General features: G+C 40.3%; 1 protein-coding gene across 2 annotated transcripts in view; it reads right to left on the bottom strand.

Annotated features, from left to right (window-relative positions):
* Positions 1 to 24231, bottom strand: part of DNAJB6 (DnaJ heat shock protein family (Hsp40) member B6) — a 68432-nt gene that overhangs the window by 27730 nt on the left and 16471 nt on the right. For both annotated transcript variants that reach the window (XM_034760011.1, XM_034760010.1), the window contains exon 7: positions 20703 to 20773. In XM_034760011.1, coding sequence (XP_034615902.1) covers positions 20703 to 20773 — 71 coding nt within the window. The remainder of the gene's footprint in view (positions 1 to 20702; positions 20774 to 24231) is intronic.

Below are 24231 nucleotides of genomic sequence, written 5' to 3'. Positions count from 1 at the left end.
TTCAGAACATTTTTCTTATACTTCCACTTCTGTAGCAGCATTTTAGTTGAATTCTTAAGTCTAACACTAATGTTAGTGAAGCACATCAAAGATTAGTGATTTTCTTTAAGCAGGTGTGTTTAGTGTACAGATTGTTTTTATGCATAATTGTGTCCATAATGTTATACTCCATTATGATGGTCATTTGTATATTTGCAAAGCGCTAAATAAAGCAAGCAGTTGCCCCTCAGGATTAATTCCTTATGGAAACACTAATTTTAACAAGATTCTGGAGTATCGCCTATAGAGATTCACACCTGGGCATCTCTCTAATGGCAAAAACCTATGCAGGCAATTAACTCAGAACCAGTTCCAAGCAAGGTTTATTTGTTTTTTAATAAGGTTGTTTTTTGAAAGATATGATCCAAATTTGATGCACGTGAACTGAATTGGATGAAGCTAGACAGATATTCAGGCCTAACAGGCAGAGCCAAGCAATGCCTATGTATCCCCCCTGATTTATGGAACTGCAAATTAAAGAATGCCAAGATTCTCCATTAACTCCATCCAAGTTTCTTTCATGAGGATCGCCTCAAAAGCTTGATCTGATCATTGGGTGGAAAGGAACAAACAGATAGCTGTCACTAGATTTGTCCAGCATTCATGGTGACACTTGATAGTCAAAGACACTTGAAATGCACCAACTAAGTTCTAACCAAATACTTTAGAGAATCTTTGGCAGGTTTTGGTTAAGACAGAGCAAAATGGAAAGTAGAGAATACATCTCCTAAAAAGGGAATTTGGAAATATCTTGGAAACAGCAAGTGTTTCATTTGTGGGAAATTTTTCAGCTCTACAATCCTGTGGTCATAGTTTTTATATGTTTATTGTGGCTTACAGTTAAAAATTGATACAAAAAACTTTGGCATGAGAACCAGTCTCTCTGTCCAGCATCTCAGCCAAAGTGTCAAAAAGGGCACCTGCAATAAAGCGAAGCAATTCTTGAGCATTTTGTTTGAGAATACGGAGACACCAAGGAAAGAGCGGCTAGTGACCTTGCAGATGAACTCTTTCAGGTTGCCACAGTGCCATTCCATAGGCCTAAGATGACTTGACGATATTTTAGCTCAGATTGAATGGGCTTTAGTCAGTCATATTTACAGAAACTCCTCAAAGAAAGCCTTTGCAACTGAGCATCGCAAATCCTTTCTGCTTTTCATTTTTCAGCCATCTCCAACTTAAGCCGAAAAAAAGATTCTCATCCATTTTGGTTGCCCATGGCATTTATCACTATTTTTGCACCACTGAACTGTTCTGCGTGTGCCAATACGCTAGTCAAAAGTTCAATCTAGAGATACAAAGAAGGGCTATGATTTTTCACATTTGAGTGCTGTAAACAGATAAATTATCAGAATATACATACCAGGAAGGCAGTTTTCTTTGTGTGTATGCCTTGAGCATGAGTCATAACAGGAACAACTGGGGTTTAGGAACCAGACCATTGTTAATTACCTCAGTTTCCTTCTTTTGTGAAAAGATATTTAATTCTTTCAACTATTAGGATAAATGCAAAACAGTTCTTTTACTCATCATTTTCTCTGGCGTGACTACAGCAGAACTGATACTTGCACTCTGGCAGCAAATGCCCGGTCAAGATGAGGCATATATTACCCAGACTCCTCCCAGGGTGATAACTGATAATGCTGCAATGTGTTAGGTTATACTGTCTATCCTAGATTACACACCTATCCAGGATATGCACAACTGGTGGAGAATGTGTTGCCAGGCCACAGAAAAGCAGGTAAGAACGAATGTATTTTTCTATGGAATGGCTGCACTAGTACAGATTCTGTGTTTGATTAGCATTCGAGGGACTGCACAATTCCTTTCCACCCACCCTTACTCCACCATCCACACTTGCATCATGTCTTATCAGATCATAAACTGTGGGGTAAGGACTGCTGTAAGCCTGGGACTTAACTCACCCCCACACTAAACTAGCTTTGACTAGCCTTGTGTTGAAACTCGGGGATCTCACCACTAAAATTAAGGGCACCCCCACCTCAGGAATGCCCCTAACAGGAGTTATAACACCAAGGGCTGTAAAGTAGACACCTATGTGCTGGGAAGTTTAAGGAGGATACAAAAAGAGCCAACAAACAATAAAATAGATAAAGCTCTGATTTGCGAATTTATGCTGACCATCTGCACAAAGAAAGTCATAAATAAGTAATTTGGGCATGAGAGATAAAACAAAGATTTGAGCAGGGAGGAGGAAACAGATGCCAGTACGTGATTGGTTAAATTTTGTTACCTAGGGGTATTGAATAATGTGTCAGGTTTAGTAAATTTGAAGGAGGTAGTTAGTTTTATCTATATAATGTAAATGAAAAACAAAGTTCTTTGGGAACCATCTCCAGACTGCAGTTCAACATCAAGCTGCTGGAATTCTGTCCCCTCTGCATGTCACGGTCATGCAGAAACACTACAGCCCAGACAAGTGGATCCTTACTGGCCATCAGGTTAAGTTTGTATATTGGGAGTAGTGAGCATAACAGATTTGCTTGGCATTTGTATTCTGTGCATGCTGCTAATAAACAGATGTTTAGAGCACAGCTGTGTAAGGCTCTTTCACTGGGAAAAGATCCCAGAGACTTGTAGAGCGTTGAGCCCCGTGGGAAAGGGCAGGTACTTGAACTGACCAGGTTTTTCCCTGAGCCCTGTGGATAAAGCCGTTGGTAGGGAAAGGGTGGGGATACCTGATCATGATCAGAGGCTGGGGACTACTAAAATATAAATATTGCTAGTGTTTAGGCTGAAATGAAGAAGAAGGGGTTATGAAGGAAAGAGTGAACATTTTACCAAGGACTGTAGATTCGCCATCACTGGCAATTTTTTAAATCAAGTTGAGATTCCCCCCCCAAAGATACCCTAGTTCAAACAGGAATCCAGGAAGTCTTATGGCCTTTGTTATGCAGGTCAGACTAGATCACCACAGTGGTCCTTCTAGCTTTAAAAACTATGAACAGAGTGACAGAGAAACTGGGGGAATGGAGGGAGAAGAAAAATCCCTAGACAGGACTAAAGAAGGAGCAAGAGGATTGTGCACATACTCAAACTTCTTTGGTGGGAAAGAGGATCTCTCAACGGAGGGGGGGGGAGGGAGGAGAAATAGGTTATTTAGTTTATTAATTCCATGGATGGCTCCTGGAATAAGGTTCTCGTGCAGAGAGAAGAAAGCGAACGTGGGGTAACATCCTCCCCTTCAGGATTCTCTCTCTGCAGGTTTGTGGGAGCCCGGTCCTCCACTGGGAGCCCTGAAGCATGAAGCACATGCCTACTTTGATCCTGCTTCTGCAGTCAACTGGCTGCAGCAGCCTTATGTGGAAGTAGTCTGGGCCTGCTATAAAAGGATGGCAAGAGGTTGGCACTCTTGCCTTACATTTTCCTGAGGTTTCCCCTCTTGTGCCATACCATTCTTTGGTCTAGGCCAGACACCAAACAAAAAGGTGACTGAATCTAAGAGATGTGGCTGCTTTGTCAAGAGAAAACAACAAACTAGAGAGCTGGCAGGTTGGAGAAGCAGTAAGAAACTGGGAACAATTTCTTCATTTGAATTAGTCACCATATGCCTGAATGACAGGTGAAAGTGACAGTGGCATCCACGTGATGAAATTATATTAAAATAAACATGGAGCTAGAAGAGCATAAATTATGCAGACAGGATTTTCAAGAATGGATTTCTATTTTTAGGCATCTGAAGAAGTGGCCTGATTTTTAAAGGTGCTGAGCACCCGCAGCTCCTATTGAATTCCTGTGTCAATCTAGGCATTGAAATGTGCAAGCGTTACTTAACACACACACACACACACACACACACACACACACACACACACAGAGAACCACAACTGACCAATTTTGTTTAGGACACATCATACAACAGGTTGTGCGCCAATAAATTATAGTGGACTTCCTAAACCCTCTTATTCAAACAAATATCAGTCAGAATTAATATGCAATTGGAATCTGCGCTTGAAATAAGTTTTGCACAATTTCTCTTGATAGGTCCTATTTCTGGATGCAACTTCATTCACATACGAAAAAGGTCACATTGTCATTGACTGGAAACTGGGCTCTGAGGATTAAAGTATTGATAGACCTCTAGAAAGATAATATATGAAGATATACCCATCTCAGAACTGGAAGGGACCCCGAAAGGTCTAGTCCAGCCTCCTGCCTTCACTAGCAGGACCAAGTACTGATTCTGCCCTGATCATTAAGTGGCCCCCTCAAGGATTGAACTCACAACACTGGGTTTAGCAGGCCAGTGCTCAAACCACTGAGCTATCCCCCCCGCCCCCAGGTGGTCCTGCTAGCGAAGGCAGGGGGCTGGACTCGAACTTTCGGGGTCCCTTCCAGTTCTATGAGATAGGTATATCGCCATATTATATCATAAAGATCTAAAAATGCTACTTTAGAATCCCTTTTAATTGCAGAAACATGCCAAGGGTTTAAGTATACTTACAAATGCAAAATGCATCTAATTTACATGATCCATAACTAAAAGTTGTCCTCTAGTGCATTTTAGCACAAGTTACAGAAAAATGTGTACTAGATTCATGTAGTCAATGTTCTGACCTTAAAGCAGATTCAAAACAATAAGAATAGAGAAAACTGACAATACTGGTGTCTTGCCTATGCCTGTTATTCTTTGCCACAACCTAGATTCTGTGCTCCAAAAGAAGAAAACTAAACTGAGAACATTTAGTAGTTTTTCCCCTATTTAAGTTTACAGAGAATTAGGTCAGAATCTGGGTACTAACATCGGGTGACATTCCCAAAAGAAAGCCTTGATCAAAACAAACATTGTAAAGAATGTTTGGTTATATAATTGCTGCTAACCATAATCTAAATGTTTAAAACAATCTTGTGTTAACATATCACAACCAGAGCAGATGCAAATTCTTACAGCACATAAAGCTGTAATTTTATGTATACACCTACCCCAATTCTACCATACCAAAGTCATCATTAATGAATATCTCCCTGGGCTTATCTTCTATCCAGAAATATTAAACACTGTATAATCATTGCAGACCCAAAAAAATACATTGAATGAAATTCTCTATGCATACACACTTATGCACTGGGTAAATTCAAGACTACAGCCCTAGAACAAAGTACTGTTAATAACTGAAACTTCTATCTCAATCTAAAAAATTTAAGAGTTTATTTTAGTCCCTTTGAAGTTAGGAGACTAGCCAGAAACATCAAGATAATTAATGTAAAACTGAAGAGGCTATGCCCCACATTGTGTGGTATTATATATCCTACATATAAATTGTATTTCAAATCCCTTATAATTGGCTGTTTGCCATTAACAGGCCCCTACTTGACACTTAAGACAGTAGCAATTTAGGGAATTTTCTTACCATGCCTAGAAAAACTAGCAATGAACTTAGATCTGGAGTCAGATGCTAATCACTTAACAGTTAAAGTCTGCTATTTACTTACATAGCTGGGAGACGCCAGGCAAAACAATTCTTCTAAAATGGCCTTTTATAGTAGGAAATTTTTGTCCAGAAGGGGGGAAAAAACCACAATACACTGAACATTTGAGCACCCAGTCACAGTGATTTAGTGTAATAAAATATTACCACCATAGATGTAATCTTATGTGCTTTGTCCCTGGAAAGTTTATATATGTGGAGACAGAATAACTCTTCAAGTAGCAAGCAGAGTGCAATCAACTTTTTTTTTTAAATGGGAAGGCTTAAACAAACATCCTCACATTTAAATATAATCACTTCCATCTGTTTTTTTTAATTTATTGTAAACAACATCTAAGATTACTGTAATCTAGAAAACATTAAATTTAATTAATGCACTTCACAACACTTTGCTTAGTCTCATTTTCTTTCACTGCTGTGTAAAAAGAGCCATACTTGCAAAAGGAAAGAAATTTAGACAAGAAAATGTGATGGTAAAGACCACAAATTATGTTAAGGTAATTCAGGGACAAACAGCACCTAAGAACTTTTAAGCCTTATTAAAAGGTTGACTGTACTTCATTTTATCCTTTTGATTAATACTTTCAAGATGGCTCAAAGTCAATAAGAAACTCAAAACGTGCTACTCTAAATATGCAGTGCTTTGGAAATGTGATTTTAAATAGTCATGTACAGCACTGAACACAGACAGCATTTAAGTAACATTTCAAAAACCTCGGAGTGAGTCTAACACCTTACTAGAGGCTTAGCTATCTTTAGCTCTCCAGTTCTAAATCTAGTTCAAGCCCCACTACCTATCATTTTCTAGATGAAGTGTTGCTTCTTATGCAAAGATTGACAGAATATAAATCTGCAAAAAGAACAGGAGTACTTGTGCCACAAGTACTCCTGTTCTTTTTGCGGATACAGACTAACACGGCTGCTACTCTGAAACCAGAATATAAATGTCACTGTCCACTACAACTGTGCTGAGGATGAAAATTCTTGCCAAGAATTTGGGGATTTCAAGATTTGTTTTCATTCCAATTTGAAATGAAACCTGAACATTTCTAAGATCATCATGAAAAAACTAAAAAAAAATTTCAGATTGTTGAAATGAAATATTTTGGTCAAAGTCTATATTCAACATATTATATAAAACATTTTTAAAAATATCAAAGAAAAGAGTTTCAAAATTAAGTCAAATTGTTTCATTCCAAAAATGAAAGAAAGGGACATTTCAACGTTCACAACTTGTTCCCTGTTTATTCCCCACGACAAAATTTCTGTGAAAGAGGTAAGATTTCCCGAAGTGTTTCAATTTGGAAATAACGGCATTTTCTGACTTTTTTCTGTTGAGGTTGTACTGACTATCTCTAACATACATTTCAATAAACCTACATTAAATAAAAATGACCAACTGTCCTTAAAAAGCTGGATCAGCAGTTCTGAATCATTGGGCAGTGTATGCACATTTTGTACTGATAAAAATTATTGAAATGTCTAAAAACTGTTAACACAGTTAAGTAATGCAATTTGTAGAGTGTATTCTCTTTCCTGCAAAGTAGACACACTTTTATACTGGCATAACTGCTTCCATACACAGGAGTTACACTATTTTAACTATAACAGTATAGTTACGCAGTACAACTTGTGTTTAGACAAGGCCTTATGAACAAATTTAAAAGATCTGATTAAAGTAGTGTGGATAATATACTACGTCTTAGGAAATTTATAGTAAACTCCAATGTAGAAAGGTTGCATTAGGGGTCTAGTGTTCCCATGGCTTTAAAGGTAGTATTTGTTCCAAGAAAGTTGTGGAACCTGCACAGAAATTATTTCTTCAGATTGTATTGCAAAATCCCTGTGGTTTCAAAGGTTTACGGTTAAACACTTTCTGGAAGAAAAAAATTAAGTAAATATTTACATGACTCTGGTTGAGTGATAGTTCTAAGGCCTTGCCTACTCACAAGCTTGTATGATTTAACTAAATCAATCTGTTTTTAAAATCAACCCTTTAAAGTAGCACAAAACCCTGTGGTAAGATAGATAGGATCAGAGGCTAAAATAGGGAAAGAACAAGTTAAAAAAATTCTTAGACAAGTTGGATGTCTTCAAGTCACCAGGGCCTGATGAAATACATCCTAGAACACTCAAGGAGCTGACTGAGCCATTAGCAATCATTTTTGAAAAGTCATGGAAGATGGGAGAGATTTCAGAAGACTGGAAAAGAGCAAATATAGTGCCTGTCTATAAAAAAGGAACTCAGGACAACCCCAGGAATTACAGACCAGTCAGCTTAACTGCTGTATCCGGAAAGTTAATTGAGCAAATAATTAAGCAATCAATTTGCAAACATCTAGCTGATAAGTAACAGTCAGCATGGATCTGTCAAGAACAAAACTTGTCAAACCAACCTGATAGCTTTCTTTGACAAGGTAACAAGCTTTGCGGATAAGGGGGGGAAGCAGTAGATAGGTCTATCTTGACTTTAGTAAACCTTGATACTGTCTCGCATGACCTTCTCATAAACAAACTAGGGAAATGCAACCTAGCTGGAGCTACTGTAATGTGGGTGCATAACTGGTTGGAAAACCATTCCCTGAGAGTAGTTATCAGTGGTTCAGAGTCATGCTGGAAGGGCATAATAAGTGGGGTCCCGCAGGGATAGTTCTTGGTTTGGTTCTGTTCAATATCTTCATCAATGATTTAGATAATGGCATAGAGAGTACACTTATAAAGTTTGTGGACAATACCAAGCTGGGAGGGGTTGCAAGTGCTTTGGAGGATAGGATTAAAATTCAAAATGATCTGGACAAACTCGAGAAATGGTTTGAAGTAAATAGGATGAAATTCAATAAGGACAAAACGCAAAGTACTCCACTTTGGAGTAGGAAGGAACAATTGGTTGCTCACATACAAAATGGGAAATGACTGCCTAGGAAGGAGTACTGCGGAAAGAGATCTGGGGGTCATAGTGGTCCACAAGCTAAATATGTGTAACTGTTGCAAAAAAAAGTGATCATTCTGGGATGTATTAGCAGGAGTGTTATAAGCAGGACACTAGAAGTAATTCTTCCACTCTACTCCACGCTCATTAGGCCTCAACTGGAATATTGTGTCCAGTTCTGGGTGCCACATTTCAGGAAGGATGTGGACAAATTGGAAAAAGTCCAGAGAAGAGCAACAAAAATGATTAAAGGTCTAGAAAAGGACCTATGAGGGAAGATTGACAAAATTGGGTTTGTTTAGTCTGGAAAAGAGAAGACTAAACAAAAGGGGTCATTATAACAGTATTAAAGTACATAAAATGTTGTTACAAACAGGAGGGAGAAAAATTGTTCTTAACCACTAAGGATAGGACAAGAAGCAATGGGCTTAAATTGCAGCAAGGGAGGTTTAGGTTGAACATCAGGAAAAATTTCCTGTCAGGATAGTTAAGCACTGGAATAAATTGCCTAGGGAGGTTGTTGAATCTCCATCATTGGAGATTTTTAAAAGCAGGTTAGCCAAAAACCTGTCAGGGATGGTCTAGGTAATACGTAATCTTGCCATGAGTGCAGGGGACAGGACAAGATAACCTCTCGAGGTCCCTTCCAGTCCTATGATTTTAAGATAAAAGCCAAAGTTAAGTGTCTATACAGATGAGTCTCATGTAGACAAATCCTGGGAGAGAGAGACATCAGAAAAAGGAAGTTATATTTCTGTAATCTTAGACATGAAATCCTACCAAAGATAATTAAAACAATTTGGGACAGGCTATTTGTTTAATTGTAACAGCACAAATTTTAAGCTAAGCTTTCATAGCTTTACTAGAGCAAGCTTTAAGATGTACACACACTAAGGCAGTATCCAAATTTAAAAAAAATATATAGTGCAACTTGCCAGTCATGATCCTTTTTCTACCACAAAAGCGCCATTTGGCAAGAGATCTCTTCATCTCAGGAGTAGTAATGTGACCGCTTCACCCTCTGTAGCTTCAGGGTGCTCCATTGAAGGGCCGAGATACAAAGAATACAAGGGCATGGCAGGCACCAGGTTCTATGCAAACTCCTTGAAAAACTGCCTTCAAGGTCCTAGGTATACCTTTGGTCCCTTTTTATCACTTAGAGTTTTTTCCACTTCAGCAATACCAATAACCTCAGTATTTTGTTTGTCCACTGACAAGAAATGGTTGCTTACCTTACAATAAGCGTGGTTCAAGATGCGTTGTCCACATGGATTTCACTTGTGGTGCACATGTGCCTCATGCACGCAAGATCAGATCTTTCCGTTGAGGTTGAATTTGTATTCTAGAGGTCCCCTCGCCCCTCCCACCACCGTTTAGGGCAGAGAGGGAGGACCAGTCCTAATCATCCCTCTGCTGCCTATCTGAAAATGGAATGACTAGCTAGGTGGATCTAACTTGGTTAACTCATAACATGTTCTTACACATTTAGAAACACATTCTGATAATTTGTAATATTGCTTGACCCTTTGCTGATAGGACTAAGGCAATGAACAGGCTAGGTGAGTTCCTGATTTGGACCTGTTAAAAGATAGTAAGGGAACTGCCAAACAATTTTAAGTATTTGAAGTTTAAATTCCCCTGGGGTTAAATGAGGCATGGGGAAGAAAACTGGGAAATAAGTTGGTTCCTGTGGAACACAAACAACTTCGGGAAGAAAATTTAGATGAGGCTGTAGTGTAATCTTCATCTAATAAAACACTGTATAAAGGGGACCTATCCCTGAGCGCCTCACTCTTCCTTACCCTTTAAGCTAATGTAATGACTAAAAAAAGGCATCCTTCACTGAGAGATAGTATAAGAAACAAGTTGCTAAGGGCTCAAAGGGAAGATCTATTGAAGTCCCAAGAAGAAGGGGGTCCCAAGCTAGGGGAAAACAGATAAGGCACTCACAGAATCTAGCTAGTGGGGAAAAAAATAGTGGGTCCTTGATAGGAAAGTGATGTGCAGATATTGATGCTAAATGGACCCTTATGAATAGAAAGTGCCAATTGTTTCAAGTCTAGTAAATAGCCAGTATCACTGAATTGAATGCTGTAAAGGGAGAAAGCAGGTGCTGAGATGCCAAGCTGTAAAGCTAAATAAAAGTGTTTCTCTAGGTCAGCCTCAACTAGACTTTTTGCTTTGGAGAAAAATATTCTGAACTTCACCTGAACTGCTTCTCTCTATGGCTATCAGCAAACCAGCATCCAAATGTAACAAAGCTGCACCCGGGTGTAGGATCTGGCTATCGTTCTCAGACACTGTCAGGCAAAGTAATCAGGACTGTGTTGAGCCACCAGATCCAAACACCTAAACTGCCTGGCCTATGCCAGGGCTACCATTATCATTGATCCAGCATCTTGCCTCAGTTTCCTCAGGACCCTTAATGTCATGAGGACTGGGGGTAGGGAAGGCATACATTAGTCCCAGTATCCGGAGATGAGAAAAGCATGAGGGACAGCCCGGATTGGAACCCACTTTGCAGTAGAACATAAACATTTCTGCGGCCATCTCCACTTGCAAAAGATGCTCTACAACACTGGGTCCTCAGTCAGCACCGGGGGGTTGCCTGAGAACTGTGTGAAGTGATCTGCTAATGAGTTCTGAACACCTGTAAGAGGTGGGGCCAGCACTGTGATCCAGTGACAGATACAGCTAGTCCAGAGCCACGTGGCCTCCTGACAGTAGAGATGACCTAGCTCCTCCTGGTCTACAGGCATAATGCATAGCTGCGGTGTTGACTGTCAGCACCTGACCTAAGGGCACCTCTTCAAATGCTCCAAGATTCAGAGAATTAGCTTCTTGCTTCAACAGTATCTCATGCGGGGTCCCTGAAGAGAGACAGGAACTGTATGCAGTACCTGTTGCAGACAATCTCTTGGCCCCACTTGTCCACAGCGATTCTAGCCCAGGTTCTCCCCCGAAAAAGGCCATAGCTAAATAGGGTAGAGATACTCCAAATGTTATGCCAGGCTCTGAATTGTGGCAAGAAGCCTATCAAGTCAGTCATACCTAAGAAAGAGGTGGGGGGTTATCTGCACTGGACCTTTGCTTCTCCCTCAGTGGCTCCAATTCCCTCAGAGTTGTAAAAGCATAAAAAAAGGGATGCTGACTGAAGGAGGTTTGTAGTCTGATGTGCTTTCTCCTTTGGACTGGTGCATATAAAGACCAGAAAATGAAAAGTGGCTCTCAAGACCTCTCATGAGTGGAGGGCCTCACCTGTATTTGAACTGATCACAAGTCGTCAAATGGAAGGTCCTTCATCATGGTTTGTATTTCCCTTATATTCCCCATGACTGGAGCCAGGAGGATCTTCACATCTCCACTGATGTAGGCATGGTGCAGGAGGCTGTATCAAATGTATCCAAAGCATCCAGCAAGGAATCCCCAGCTATAAGATGCCCTTCCAGCAGGATGGATTTTAATTCTTCCATGCTCCTGCATGAGTCATTCCATAAATGAACAACGTGTCCCAGAGGAGATAGTCATTTTGCCAGAAGCACCTGAAAGCTGGCAATGTTCCTCCTGAGACTGGCAGAGTAGACTTTTCTGCCAAACATTTAAAGTAGTTTTATTTAACAATATTAAAATGTTGTTCTTGTATTTTAATCCCAGTTTCCACCCAAGATACACTTCAAACCCAAATCCTGATCTTAAAAAAAAAAAATCTAGTAAATATTCACTATTTTCACAATAAAAAACAAAAATTAAGAATCTCAAGACGTGTAAGCTATATAATTAAATGTATATTGATTGTACTGCCTGTGAACCAGAAGGATTACACTAAATTTAGCGTAAAGACAATAAATGGTGGCAAAACACCATGTTTTAATGGATTATATCAGCCAGTGAGAATTAACCTCTTTAGGAAAACAAAGTACTAATGCAAAACAAGACTAAAACCAGTTCTTTAAATTCAGGTTTCCTGCTAGCTGATTTAAATCAGTTTTAAATCAAGATCTAAATCACTTTCATTTAAAAAAAAAAAAAAAAAAAAATCAATCCACCCTGCTGCAAAGCCACTATTTTCATTTAAATCCCATATGAAACCCACTTTCCCCTTCATAACATCCGTAACTAAAGGGATGTCCACACTTAAAAGGCTGCAGCGATGCAGCTGCTGCAATTCAGGGCTGGTCTACACTGCATCATTAGGTCAACGCCCTACCTGCAGCTGTGTCATGACTTAGGCCTGGTCTATACTAAGGAAGTAAGTCAATCTAAGTTACGCTATTTAAATTACGGAAGTTACATAACTTAAGTCGAGGTTGTTTAGATAGACTTCCAGCAGTGTCTACACCACACTATCTCGGCAGGAGACACTCGCCAATCGACTTATCACGTCTTCACCAGACCCGCTAACAATCGATGCTTGCTGCATTGATTGCAGCAGTGCTGATTTAGTCTGTAGTAAAGAAAAGCCCTCAAATTTGACTCCTGCCAACAAGTGCCCCGCTACACCAACTTAATAGCACAACCTTCCTGAGTGGCATGGAGTCAAAGCCGATGCAGTGAGGTCAACACACTGAGAGCGTAGACACTGCATTACTGACATCAATTGTTAGTGGCCTCCATGTGCTGTCCTAATGTCCCACACTGACTGCTCTGGTCACTGTTGTGCACTCTGCTGTCCAGGGGTCAGGTAGACAGGAATCTACCCTTCCCCCTTTAAAGCACCATGAATTTTTGAAATTTCTTTTCCAGGTTGGCAAGCACACACAGCAGCGCTCCATTGTTGAGTGTAACCGCCTAGCTGACCAGACTGGCTACATGCTGCAGATGTGCTCCAGCCTGGAGGACAGGGGAGATATTTGATCTCCTGGGCCTGAGGGGAGAAGAGGCTGTACAGACACAGTGCCAATCCAGCCATAGAAAAGTGGACATCTATGGCAGACTGCGCGGGGTACGCAGAAGGGCTACAAGAGGAATCAGCAGTAGTGTCACGTGAAAGCCATGGAACTACAGCAGGTGTACCAGAAGGCCAGCGAGGCCAACAATTGATCTGGTGGAGAGTTGCTAGGGGGAACCAGCTATGCAGTGAGTCAGGTTGTGTTTTTGACTCCATTGCAGTCCTGCCAGTCCCAACAGCAGCTCACGACTGAGCCCGACGTAGGAGAAGGAGCCTCTGGTAAGTATGTAGTTTGCTTTGAAATTATAGGGATGGAACTCCCAAAGTGGCAGCTCATCTGTTGATTTACTCTTTTTCCACTTGTGCTAGAAGCAGTAGTGGAACCACTAAGAGAGGTAGAGTTCCTATCTACATTTCATTCCCCTCTAGAGTTAGGCAGAGGGAGCCACATGGAGCACTTTACGTCCACCGGGATGTTCCATAGACATCTCAATGAAACTTCCACGGAGGTACTCTCCACAGGAACCTTCAGCAGTGGATTGCAGAGTTGCCTTCCTCCTTCTGCCACGGCAGGACACTTTCCCACACCACTCTGACTACTTCAGCAGGCACTACTGCAGTACACAGGCTAGCAGCATATGGGCACAGGTGTCATTGGGATGCCAACAGCAGCCTGTGTTACCCTCAGGAGTGAAAGATCAGCTAAAATCATCACTGCCTGTGGAAAACTCTGCCAGTATTCAGCTTCCACAGTGAAATTGCCACTTGCTTCTCAACTGTCAGCGCAGCTCATTTTGTTGTCCTTCAGCTGGAGCAAGTTCAGCACAGATCCAGAAATGTGGCCTTGTGCATCCGAAAGTTCTGCAGCCACGGCTCGTCATCCCAAACCTGCATGACAATGTGATCCCACCAGTCTGTGCTTGTTTCTCGTGCCCAGAAGCAGTGCTCTACCATCTCTAGCTGCTCCATGAATGCCAACAACCTTGAATTGTTTCTATGTACCATAGCAATCTAACCTGCAGTGAATCATCATGTTCCCCATGGCTCCTCTTGCAGCTCTGCAAATACTGCAAAATTGTGTGCCCTGTGCTTGCAATGCTCATGACAATAGTATGGAGCCTACACAGCTCTACGCTTCTGTCAGATATAGCAGACAGCAAGAAGGGACACGCAGGTTTGTACAGATTTTGTAAAGGTGAAATATACTGTGGGATACAGATAAAATTATAGGATGGAGAACACTGTCAACCCCATGCTCCCAGTCACCCCTACATGACTCATGTTGGCCACATCAGGCATTGCAAAATCTTCCCAAAACACCCTGCATTGGTCAGTAGTGATTTGCAGTCTGATACCTACCCACAGTGCACTGCACATCGATACCAGCACTCCTGGTGAGGACATGCACCACCAACAAGGAGCAAAGTGTGCACATGCACAAGCAATGACTGTATGCTGACATAACTTAGGTAGTCATAACTTTGTAGTCAAGACATTGCCTCAGTGAAGAGGCTAGCTACACTGACAGGAGGGCTTCTCACATTGACGTTGGTAATCCACCTCCCTGAGAGGTGGTAATAGGGCAAAGGGACAAGCCCTCGTCAGTGCTGTCTACACTGGAAGTTCGACGCAGTTATACTGACCTCTCAGGGGTGTGGATTTTCCACATCCCTGAGCGACAGTTATACTGACAAAAGTTGCTGGTGTAGACCAAGCCTAAATCTTCTATTTACCTTCATCCATTTTGTCCATCCTTTGCATGAGCTGTCTCTCCCCACTCCCACCCACCAGCCCTTGCCTTTTTAGACTGGTACTGCCTCAGGAAAGGAACAGTCTTCTTCTCAAGTGAGAAAACAGTAGCACATTTTGAGCACTACTGCACTCTAAGGGCTGGTCTACACTATGGGGGGATGGGGGCAGGGGGAAAATCAATCTAAGCTACGCAACTTCAGCTACGTGAACAACAAAAGCTGAAGTCAACGTACTTAAATCTACTTTCTGTGGTGTCTTCATAGCGGTGTTCTCCCGTCGATTCCCCCTGCGCTTCTCATTGAGGGAGTACTGGAGTCTATGCTAAAACGATCAGTGGTTGATTTGAGTCTATAGTATAGACGATAAATTGACTTCCGCTGGATTGATTGCTGCCCATCGATCCAGCTGGTAGTGTAGACAAGCTCTAAATATAATAAAAATAGCACGGCAGAAAATACAGGAATATTCCCTTTGTATAGTGGAGACAGATAACGGAGCAAAGCATCACTGTAAAAAGGTGCCAAACTCAACAGAAGTGCCTTGAGGCAATTTGACCTGTCATTCCATTTTACTATTAAAAGGAGAGTTTTACTAAATCCAAGTTCAGAACAAATAGTAAATCCCACAGTAATTAGAAGCCTGAAGATATAAAATTTACCCTATGTGGACACCCTCACGTAATACGTGCACATTGTACAGGCCTTAAGAGCCGAAAGTCTAAGATCTTTCTGGGTTTTAGCAGTAAAGCAATACAAGTCCTTATTTGCAAGTAATCTTTAAAAGAAACCCATTTTTTAAGTCTTAATATCTATTTCAAAGAAACTGAATGAGGGGGTGAAAACTTTTTACTTGTAGTCACTTCAAATCCAGGGATAAAAAGGAAGCCATCTGTATCTAGTTGGTAGCATTGGAAGTGAATTTTTGGTCACAATTCAGTTCCAAAGTAAACAAGTCTTGGACAGAATGGGAGATTCAACAGTTTTTTCCCTTAAAAAAAAAAAAAAAAAAAAAGATAAACCTTAAAGTCAGGGTTGCAGCTTGCTGGCAGGATAATACCTATTGTGCATCCATATTGTGGAAAATCCTTTTGTAGTTTTTTTATTAATTATTAATAAAGAAACAGTGCTAAGCATTGATGCTAGAGGTGGGTCTTCCCAAGTACTCAATTTGGATAATTATTCTTCCATTTAAGTGGAAGTTTTACCACTAAACTTCAATGGAAGCATAGCTAGGCCAGTGCTGAGTGCTTTTGAAAATCCCATCCTATATTTTCTTAAAATAAACTTTAACTACAAGCGTAATATGATCCTGGTATAACCATTTTACTTTGATTACAGTCTTGAGAGTTGGCATTATGCCCATGTTAATGATGAAGAAACTGAGGCAGAAAAATGAGTCCACTCACTATGACAACCGGCAGATTTAGATACTCAAGTCTCCAAACCTCCTTGACCAAAGCTGCTTCCCACAGACCAGACCACACACAGAAGCACAACTATACACAAACACAACAATAAGAAGCATCACTTTCACATAAAACCCACTGTGCTTAGCCAAGCAAACTCAGACAACAGGAAAGTCGAATACGAGCATGAACACAGACAGGAAGGTGATAACTAATACTGACCTCCTTTTTGATGGAATTTTAAGAAGTTAAAAGTTTCATATCAGTAGCTTTGCAAACAATTTACTGTTGCTGCAGGACACTACAAACTGCAGCAGGGACAAGTTTTTCCTGAAACATCAATCCCATAGTTATAACTGTAGCCCACACACCAAGCTATACAACATATGTGCAGAGCTTTGTCATTTAATACCATATAGCTCAGTGTGGTTTAGCTTCCTTATGGATTACAAATGAAGACTGAATGCTGCAGTAAACATTTCAAAAACATGAACAAGATTAACAAATAGTATGTTGCCACCTAAATACATTCAGTCAAAACCATTAGTTTATACAGCATTTTGTGACTGTCCTACTGAAAGCATTGAAAACTGGATAATTCAACCCCCACATAATATATAGTACAACATGCAGTACTTAAATTGCTGCTCTGTAAAGAATTATCCAGGTTTTGCACAGAAGGGGCTGAGATGATTCACCAAGTAAAAGCATTAGTAGAATACTGCATGCTACCAATAGACTGAAAACTAAGTCCAGATCACAGAAAGGACAGTAGTTCTTAGAAACCACCTCTAATTTTTCTAAATCAGAAGGAAGTTTTATCTTGGCCAGGGCCAGCTCCAGCATTTTTGCTGCCTCAAGCAAAAAAAAAAAAAAAAAAGCCGCAATTGGCAGCGGCAGGTCCTTCGCTCCTACAGGGAGTGAGGGACCTGCCGCCCCTCTCCCTTGGGTGCCCCAAGTATCTGCTTGTTAAGCTGGTGCCTGGAGCCGGCCCTGATCTTGGCATGTGTCCCGCCCTGCTTTTTCAAATGCCCAATATTTAGCATTTTATTGGGCATCTGCACAAAATTTCTCTTACTTTTAGGCAAATAGCTTTAAGAGGACAAGTTTACATTTAGTCCCATTTTACTCTACATACCTGATAAAGCATTGTACAGATATTTGCTGGAAGTGAAAAAGTTTACCAGTTACTATATATTTTTCTAGTGGCCATGCAGAAGGGAAAGCTAATGAGGCTTTCAATTTGGTGCCCAAAGTAACTCTTTACTCCTAAGGAGCAGGCCTTGCATGCAAAGAATGTATTAGTAAGAAAAGTGATGCAAAGTTCTTAAATGCAACCTAATAAAAGTGAGTTTACAACAGAGCAGAAAATAGTCATGCATTTCTGTATTACAATAGTGAGAATTCTAACACAGTAAGGCTACCAGAGACATGGAGTCATAGGGTCTCAGGCACAGAAGCCTAACTCACACCCTTGTGTTGCAAGTGCACAATGGATCTATATGGGGGAAGAAGGGTTGGAGGTCAGGATTTGATTTTTATATCCAGAATGAACAGCAAGTGACAATTGAGAGTGAGCAGCAAGTATGTATTTATTCTGAAATAACAGCACTCTGCATGTTGAAACTATGTGGAGCCTTAAAGTCTTTACACCACTGTATGTGAAAGTGGGACTGCCAGTCAAGTAATAGAGTTGGGACCAAATCAAAATAGTTATTTGATTCCAGGGTCAACTCCCTCAGATGCCAGTGTGTAGATTTTATTTTTTTTTAAATACCGTGCAGATCTTTTACTGGTTGAATAGAGAGTGAGTGGACCAACTGGCCAGCTTTTTTGGCCTGTTTTCTCTTTTTACTTGAAGAGTGCAATTTCATAACCGCATGGGGCCTACCACTGAAAATATCAACCATGCAAATCTGAAGGCAGAGAAAGCACCATCCAGACTGGATCTTCAGTGAAGTCACCATGTTAAGCTCTCATTATGCAATTTACAACTCAGCTTATGCCAAACAGCTAAATGAAGAGGTTGAAAAGCCACATGTATTTCATAGGCAGGAGTTGTAACAGACTGAAGACATGCCAGTAGAAGGGGGAGTGCATTGTGGCTAACATTTTCAGACCCAATGACAAATGTATTTCAAACCATTTTAAGTAACTTCTTGTTTCTCTGTTTAGTCATCTTCTGGGCAACAAGTGATGTGCACGAGAGAGAAAAACTGATGAGGAAAAATGTAGAGTTGCTAGATTAAGTTTTGAGCTATTACAAGGACCTTGGCACATACTTTAAAAATGTGCCTACCTTCTCATCTCCCAACCTTAAAGTATAATTTGTATTTTATTCCTTCTCCTACCATCTTTAAATTGTTTGACTATAAAGTTGAGTGGGAGAAAAATTTAAAATGTTATAACCTCACAGTGTTTAACCTCACTGCAGTCACCAACAATTAACACAATTTGTTAGGTTATTTGTTCTTGGTTTAAATTGAATCAGTTATCCTGAAGAATAGTTTGCCACTTTTTTCCATCCACCTCCTGAATTTTAATTCATAGACATTCATTAGTGCAACATCACAGACAGTATTCTCTAGAAAGGATTAACTGATCACTTCAAACCATACACTTTGAGGTCTTACATAAAGTTTGTGGATGTTAAACTAGCCTAAATAATTCACTGTAGGCCAGATGTTCAGAGCTAGCTGCATGCATAAAACTGCACATGCATCACTTATACATAAATACCCAGTGCACAAAATACCTGATGAATGAGCATAAGTATCTACTGTATAAAGCAGGCATATAAGGAGTCTTGCAAACAATTGCTTTTGCCTAGCTTTGAAAATCTGACCATGTTATATTATCTACAAATTAGTACTTTGCCTCACTCCCCATTCCATTGATGTAAGTAGGCACTTTTCTCCATTTTAATGTTGGTTAGTAAGTGTGTAAACCAATGGTACTCAAGTCTATGCAGCTGAAGACACCACATTAATAGCAGAGTTTTACAGTTACTTTCTTAACTCAGGTTTGAAGATGCTGACATTTATGAATCACAATTACTCTTCCTTTTACATCTATGCCAGAACATTAGAAAATACTGCTAATTTAGATATTTTGGGTTTGCTTTTCATTTACTGACAGACATTGATAATTTTGTGGAAGTCCATCGACAGATGGGCATGTTGCCCCATATATGAAGGAAAGGACTTTTAATGCAGTGTTTTCAGAGATATTGTATACTCATGTTAAACATCTTATTTACAAGACAATAATGCAGACTATTACAAGCTGAAATGTATACATTGTGGGGGGAAGTGAGTTATCCAGCCAGTCCTGGGGAAACACCCTATAAATAGATACTTCACATATAGGTTTGGAAAGGAAACTACAAGCCATGTTTTCAGTCACATTGAAGAAAACATCTGCAAAGAAAAGCCCCTCAGCCTGAAGCTTGAAGGAAGCAGGTGTTGAAAAGCAAAATATGGTTCCCCACTTGCCCAAATCACACACAGACACAAGAAGGCTACAAATGCCATCCATGAAAGAATGCACCACAAACATCAGCATTTATTCATTTTGAATTTTTTAGCAATTGACAAAAGACCCAGCTCACCAGCTTTACTTTTTGTTGTTTTCCTAAGCTTAAACATTACATATTTAAACATTGTCAGAACTAACTAAGTTGTCGGCATTCATGCACAACTAGAAAACATCCTTAATTTATTTAAACCAGAAATGCATTACCAGTAACTTAACATCTTTCACTACTAAATATTAAAAAAAGTTGAAATTATTGAAAAGTTCATCCTTGAAATGTTAACTTCACAGCAGACAAACTACTAGTTGGCTCACATTTCAAACAAAGTGGGAAAAGCAAGATTCATGCTAGTGGTTAGTGTACATTTTGCCCTAGCACTACTGAAGGATCACGGCTCACCTTGGATCATGTTTAATAAAAAGCAAAGTGCATACAGAAATTTACAACAATTTAAGGACAAAAAATGGTCCTACTGATGTGGTCCCAACAATTAACTCAAAAGTCTATGACAAAATACCATGAGCTCCGACGAGCTGTTTATAAATACTTTAGATTAAGTACAGATACTGAAAGAGTTCGTTTGAAATCTTCAAAAAAAAAAAAATGTTCCTTTTACTCCTCAAATGGTGCTTGTTATAGCTTAAAATTTCTGTTAACAAGTGCGTTGAATTACTTGTTATCCAAGCGTAGCAGCTGCTCCTTACCATTTACTGTTAATGACTTTAACTGGCCATCTTCTTCAACTTCCACTCTCTCTTGTCCATTCTCAACAATTCTGTTGGACAAAAATCCATTTAATCATAGTTTTAAAGCATGTTCAATATGATTAAAGTACACTACACGCAGATATTTAGGTAATAAAATACAGTGCCAAGTCTAGATCCAAAGCTTGGCTGATGCAACTACAGTAAGTAAGTGATCACATTTAACAGTGGGGAAGCCACAACAATTAGCATCTTCTCCCAGCCCACTGAAAAGCCTCTCTGGAAGCGACTAACTCCCAGTCCTCCAGTGTATTGCACTGAAGTGTTGTAGACAGCATTGTAACAGTCACTGCAGCTGGCACTACATTCTCCATAATCACAGTTCTCCTCTTAGGTCAAAGTTTTTTTCCATCTCTCCCCTTTTCTCCCCACCCTCCCATTCAAAAAGCATCATATGCAATTTAGTTTTGAGTTTCAGTTAAAAGTAGTAGTTAGGAACCACGACAGTTCAGGTTCTGACAGCTGTGTTCAGCATATTGTATTTTATGGTATATATTTTCCCCACAATATTACACTGATATGTTTAACTAGGTAAGCAGGATGAAACAATACACAGAACATGTGCAACAGCACCAAAATAGTGTTACACATGGCCAAGTTAAGGTTCACAAGCAGGATTAACTTTTGCACCTCTTGATTGGTTTTCACCAGGCAATCTTGATGCTGCACGTAGGGTTTACCCCCCTTGTTAAATGTTTAATGTATAATTTTGGGTTTGCAAAGCAGTTCATTTTATTCTCTTGGTCACTGAATTATAATTGTATGTTCAAAGCACAAATGTAGGCCATATTTAGGGCTGGTTTGTATTAAATACTATCCATAAGTAACCTGTGTTTAGAGTACAGAAACATGTAGAAGCTTTTCACTTCATAAATCAATAGAATTCTATTTTGATGATCAGACAGACAGAGACAGAATCTACTCAGTAAAGAATCCGAGACAACAATTGTGGTTAGGAGAAAGTTTGATGAACAGGCAAATGCTGTATGTTCTCTCCAAAGAGGACTGCCTGCTGTCTCAATGTGGACTTATCAAGGGTTGCTTGGCTTTTTTTTTTTTTTTTAATTATATAACTACACCCAAATTTTAGAGAGGAAGTAGTAGTAGCGGCCAGGAATTCTTCCTTGCTTGGTCACAGGTCACAAGATGGTAGTCTTCTTTCAAAAGGATAACATTATGGTCATCATGCAAACATCACCCCTTTTCTCAGAGTGCTAGTTATGTTGAGCACAGTACATCTGTGTTCCGTATGTTGCAATGGCTTCTTATCAGCTTTGGGGAGCAATTCATTGTTATTTTTAACTAGACTTAAAGATAAAGAGCTCCTGTCTATCTTACACCTTAACATTTGTAACAAGTTTGTGGCCTGGGTAGTTCTAAGCATGCTTTGTTACATATGGAGAGTACCACTTGGTTAACCACCATGTCAGCTAACAGCATTTTGCTCCTAGACTGAAACAACTGTCTTCCTATAAGCAGTTAACCACACTTGTTTGCTCTGTAGATGGAATCTCCTAATTATGTCTGCATAAAGTAATTAATTTGACCTGTTCTTCCCAAGTCTATGCAACAGGACATCACATGATGCACTGCCCTACTTTCTGTAGTCTGAATGTCTTCTGAGCTACTGATTCCCTCATGACATGCTACGAAACAGCTGTCCAGATTTTCCCCAGAACCCACTGATACAATGGTGTGACCATATGAAGTAATTGTGATGACAGAAAACCTGCTGTGTGGACACAAACTGTACTGTGTTACTTTTAACTGGTTGAGATGACTGTGCCTCTTAACTGGTTACAAAAGATGGGTAAAGATGTAATGGATTACAGGCATGGAGACAGCCTCCCTGTCAACAGCAGAGACTTTCTACTTAATAATCCAGATATGTCAGTTCCTCCAGGCTGATAGAAGGTCCTCTATTCCAGGGGTTCTCAACCTTTTTCTTTCTGAGTCACCCCCCAGGCTATAAAAACTTCACAGTCCAGCTGTGCCACAACAATTGTCTGTCTGCATATAAAAGCCAGGGCCAGAGTTAGGAGTAGCAAGCAGGGCAATTGCCTGGAGGTCCCGCACCAGGGGGAACTGTGAAACTAAGTTGCTCAGGCTTTGGCTTCAGCCCTGGGTAGTGGGGCTGGGTGCTCTGGGCTGCAGTCCCATGCAGCAGGACTTTGGCTTTCTGCCCTAGGCCCTAGCGAGTTTAACACTGGCCATGCTTGGCGGACACCCCCTGAAACCTGGTCATTGCCCGCCAAGGGCCCAGGACCCCTGGTTGAGAACCACTGCTCTATTTAAATTCTTCAACATTGGGTTTGCCAGGGCTTGATTTTGCTACTTGCAAGGCATGATGCAAGGCCTATCCAGTTACCCAGGCCTTGTCTAAGCATCGTTTTGAATGCCAACTGCAGTTTCTGTGTCATGGTATTTGTCCAGTTGACACTGGATAAATACCAAAACATTGGGGTTTTTTGGCACTGTCACTAATTCACTTTAATTACAAACATGTGTCAAGAGGTTTGTTCTAAGGGACACCTCTCCAGTTCACTTACACAGTAGAACCTTGTATTTTTTTGCTAGTTTACAGATGGTATAAAAACAAACAAACCGAGAGGTCTCGCTCCACTTCTTAAAGATTTAGTACGTGGTATGGAGGTCTCAGTACTTATTAGTAGAGCTCATGGGGCTAAGAACACTTCAGTTTGACAACTGTCAATTACATTTGTAATGCATCTCTTTAATTTATTGCATGTTATTTTGTCACTAAACAATATTTGCAGAGGATTTCCCAAAGACTGGTGTAAAATAGTGAGGAGAGGTTCTGATGGGTATAGTGCTTGAACGCTCACTCACCAGTAGTGAGCAATAAGTTTTTCCTGGTAGAGAACCTTAACTCTTGCTATTAGCTTACCTGACAAGACTATTTGCACTTCAAATCCATACGGTCAGTAGGGACACTGAACAGATCACTTTTGCTAATGTTGCTTGGGAAAGCCTACTGGGTGGAGGGTCAACTCTCAAAATAGAGGCTGAGGAAAGTTGGAGCATAGTGTAGACCACCTGCTATGCTTCTCATGCTACTTACAACCAGAAGGCTGGGGTTGGAGCAGAACAGTGGCCTCAATCCCCAATCAATAGCTCCATGCGTGAAGGGAAAGCAAGAGCATACTCCTTTTCTCTTCCAGCGGCCTAGTGAGAAGGGCTTCAGTTTTCAGACACTTACTAGCTAGAAGCCAGTACTAAAAGATGCATCATCCCTGAGCAAGTTCCAATGATAGCAGCATTTTGGTAATCCCAGTATCCACTCCCTGCCCAACAGCTGACAGGTGGCTGAGCTTCTCAGAAGGTGTACCCAAGAATAAAAAGATATCATATATATATATATATTTTCAGGATTTAAAGGGGAAATAAAAGAATTAACGTTATAACATGGCTTACAGCCATCAGGCCTGTAAGATATTTAGCTTAGCCA

This window comes from Trachemys scripta, chromosome 2, assembly GCF_013100865.1.
Source record: "Trachemys scripta elegans isolate TJP31775 chromosome 2, CAS_Tse_1.0, whole genome shotgun sequence".
NCBI lineage: Eukaryota > Metazoa > Chordata > Testudines > Emydidae > Trachemys > Trachemys scripta.
Note: the sequence above shows the minus strand (reverse complement) of the source record. Positions and strands in the feature narration are given on the sequence as shown.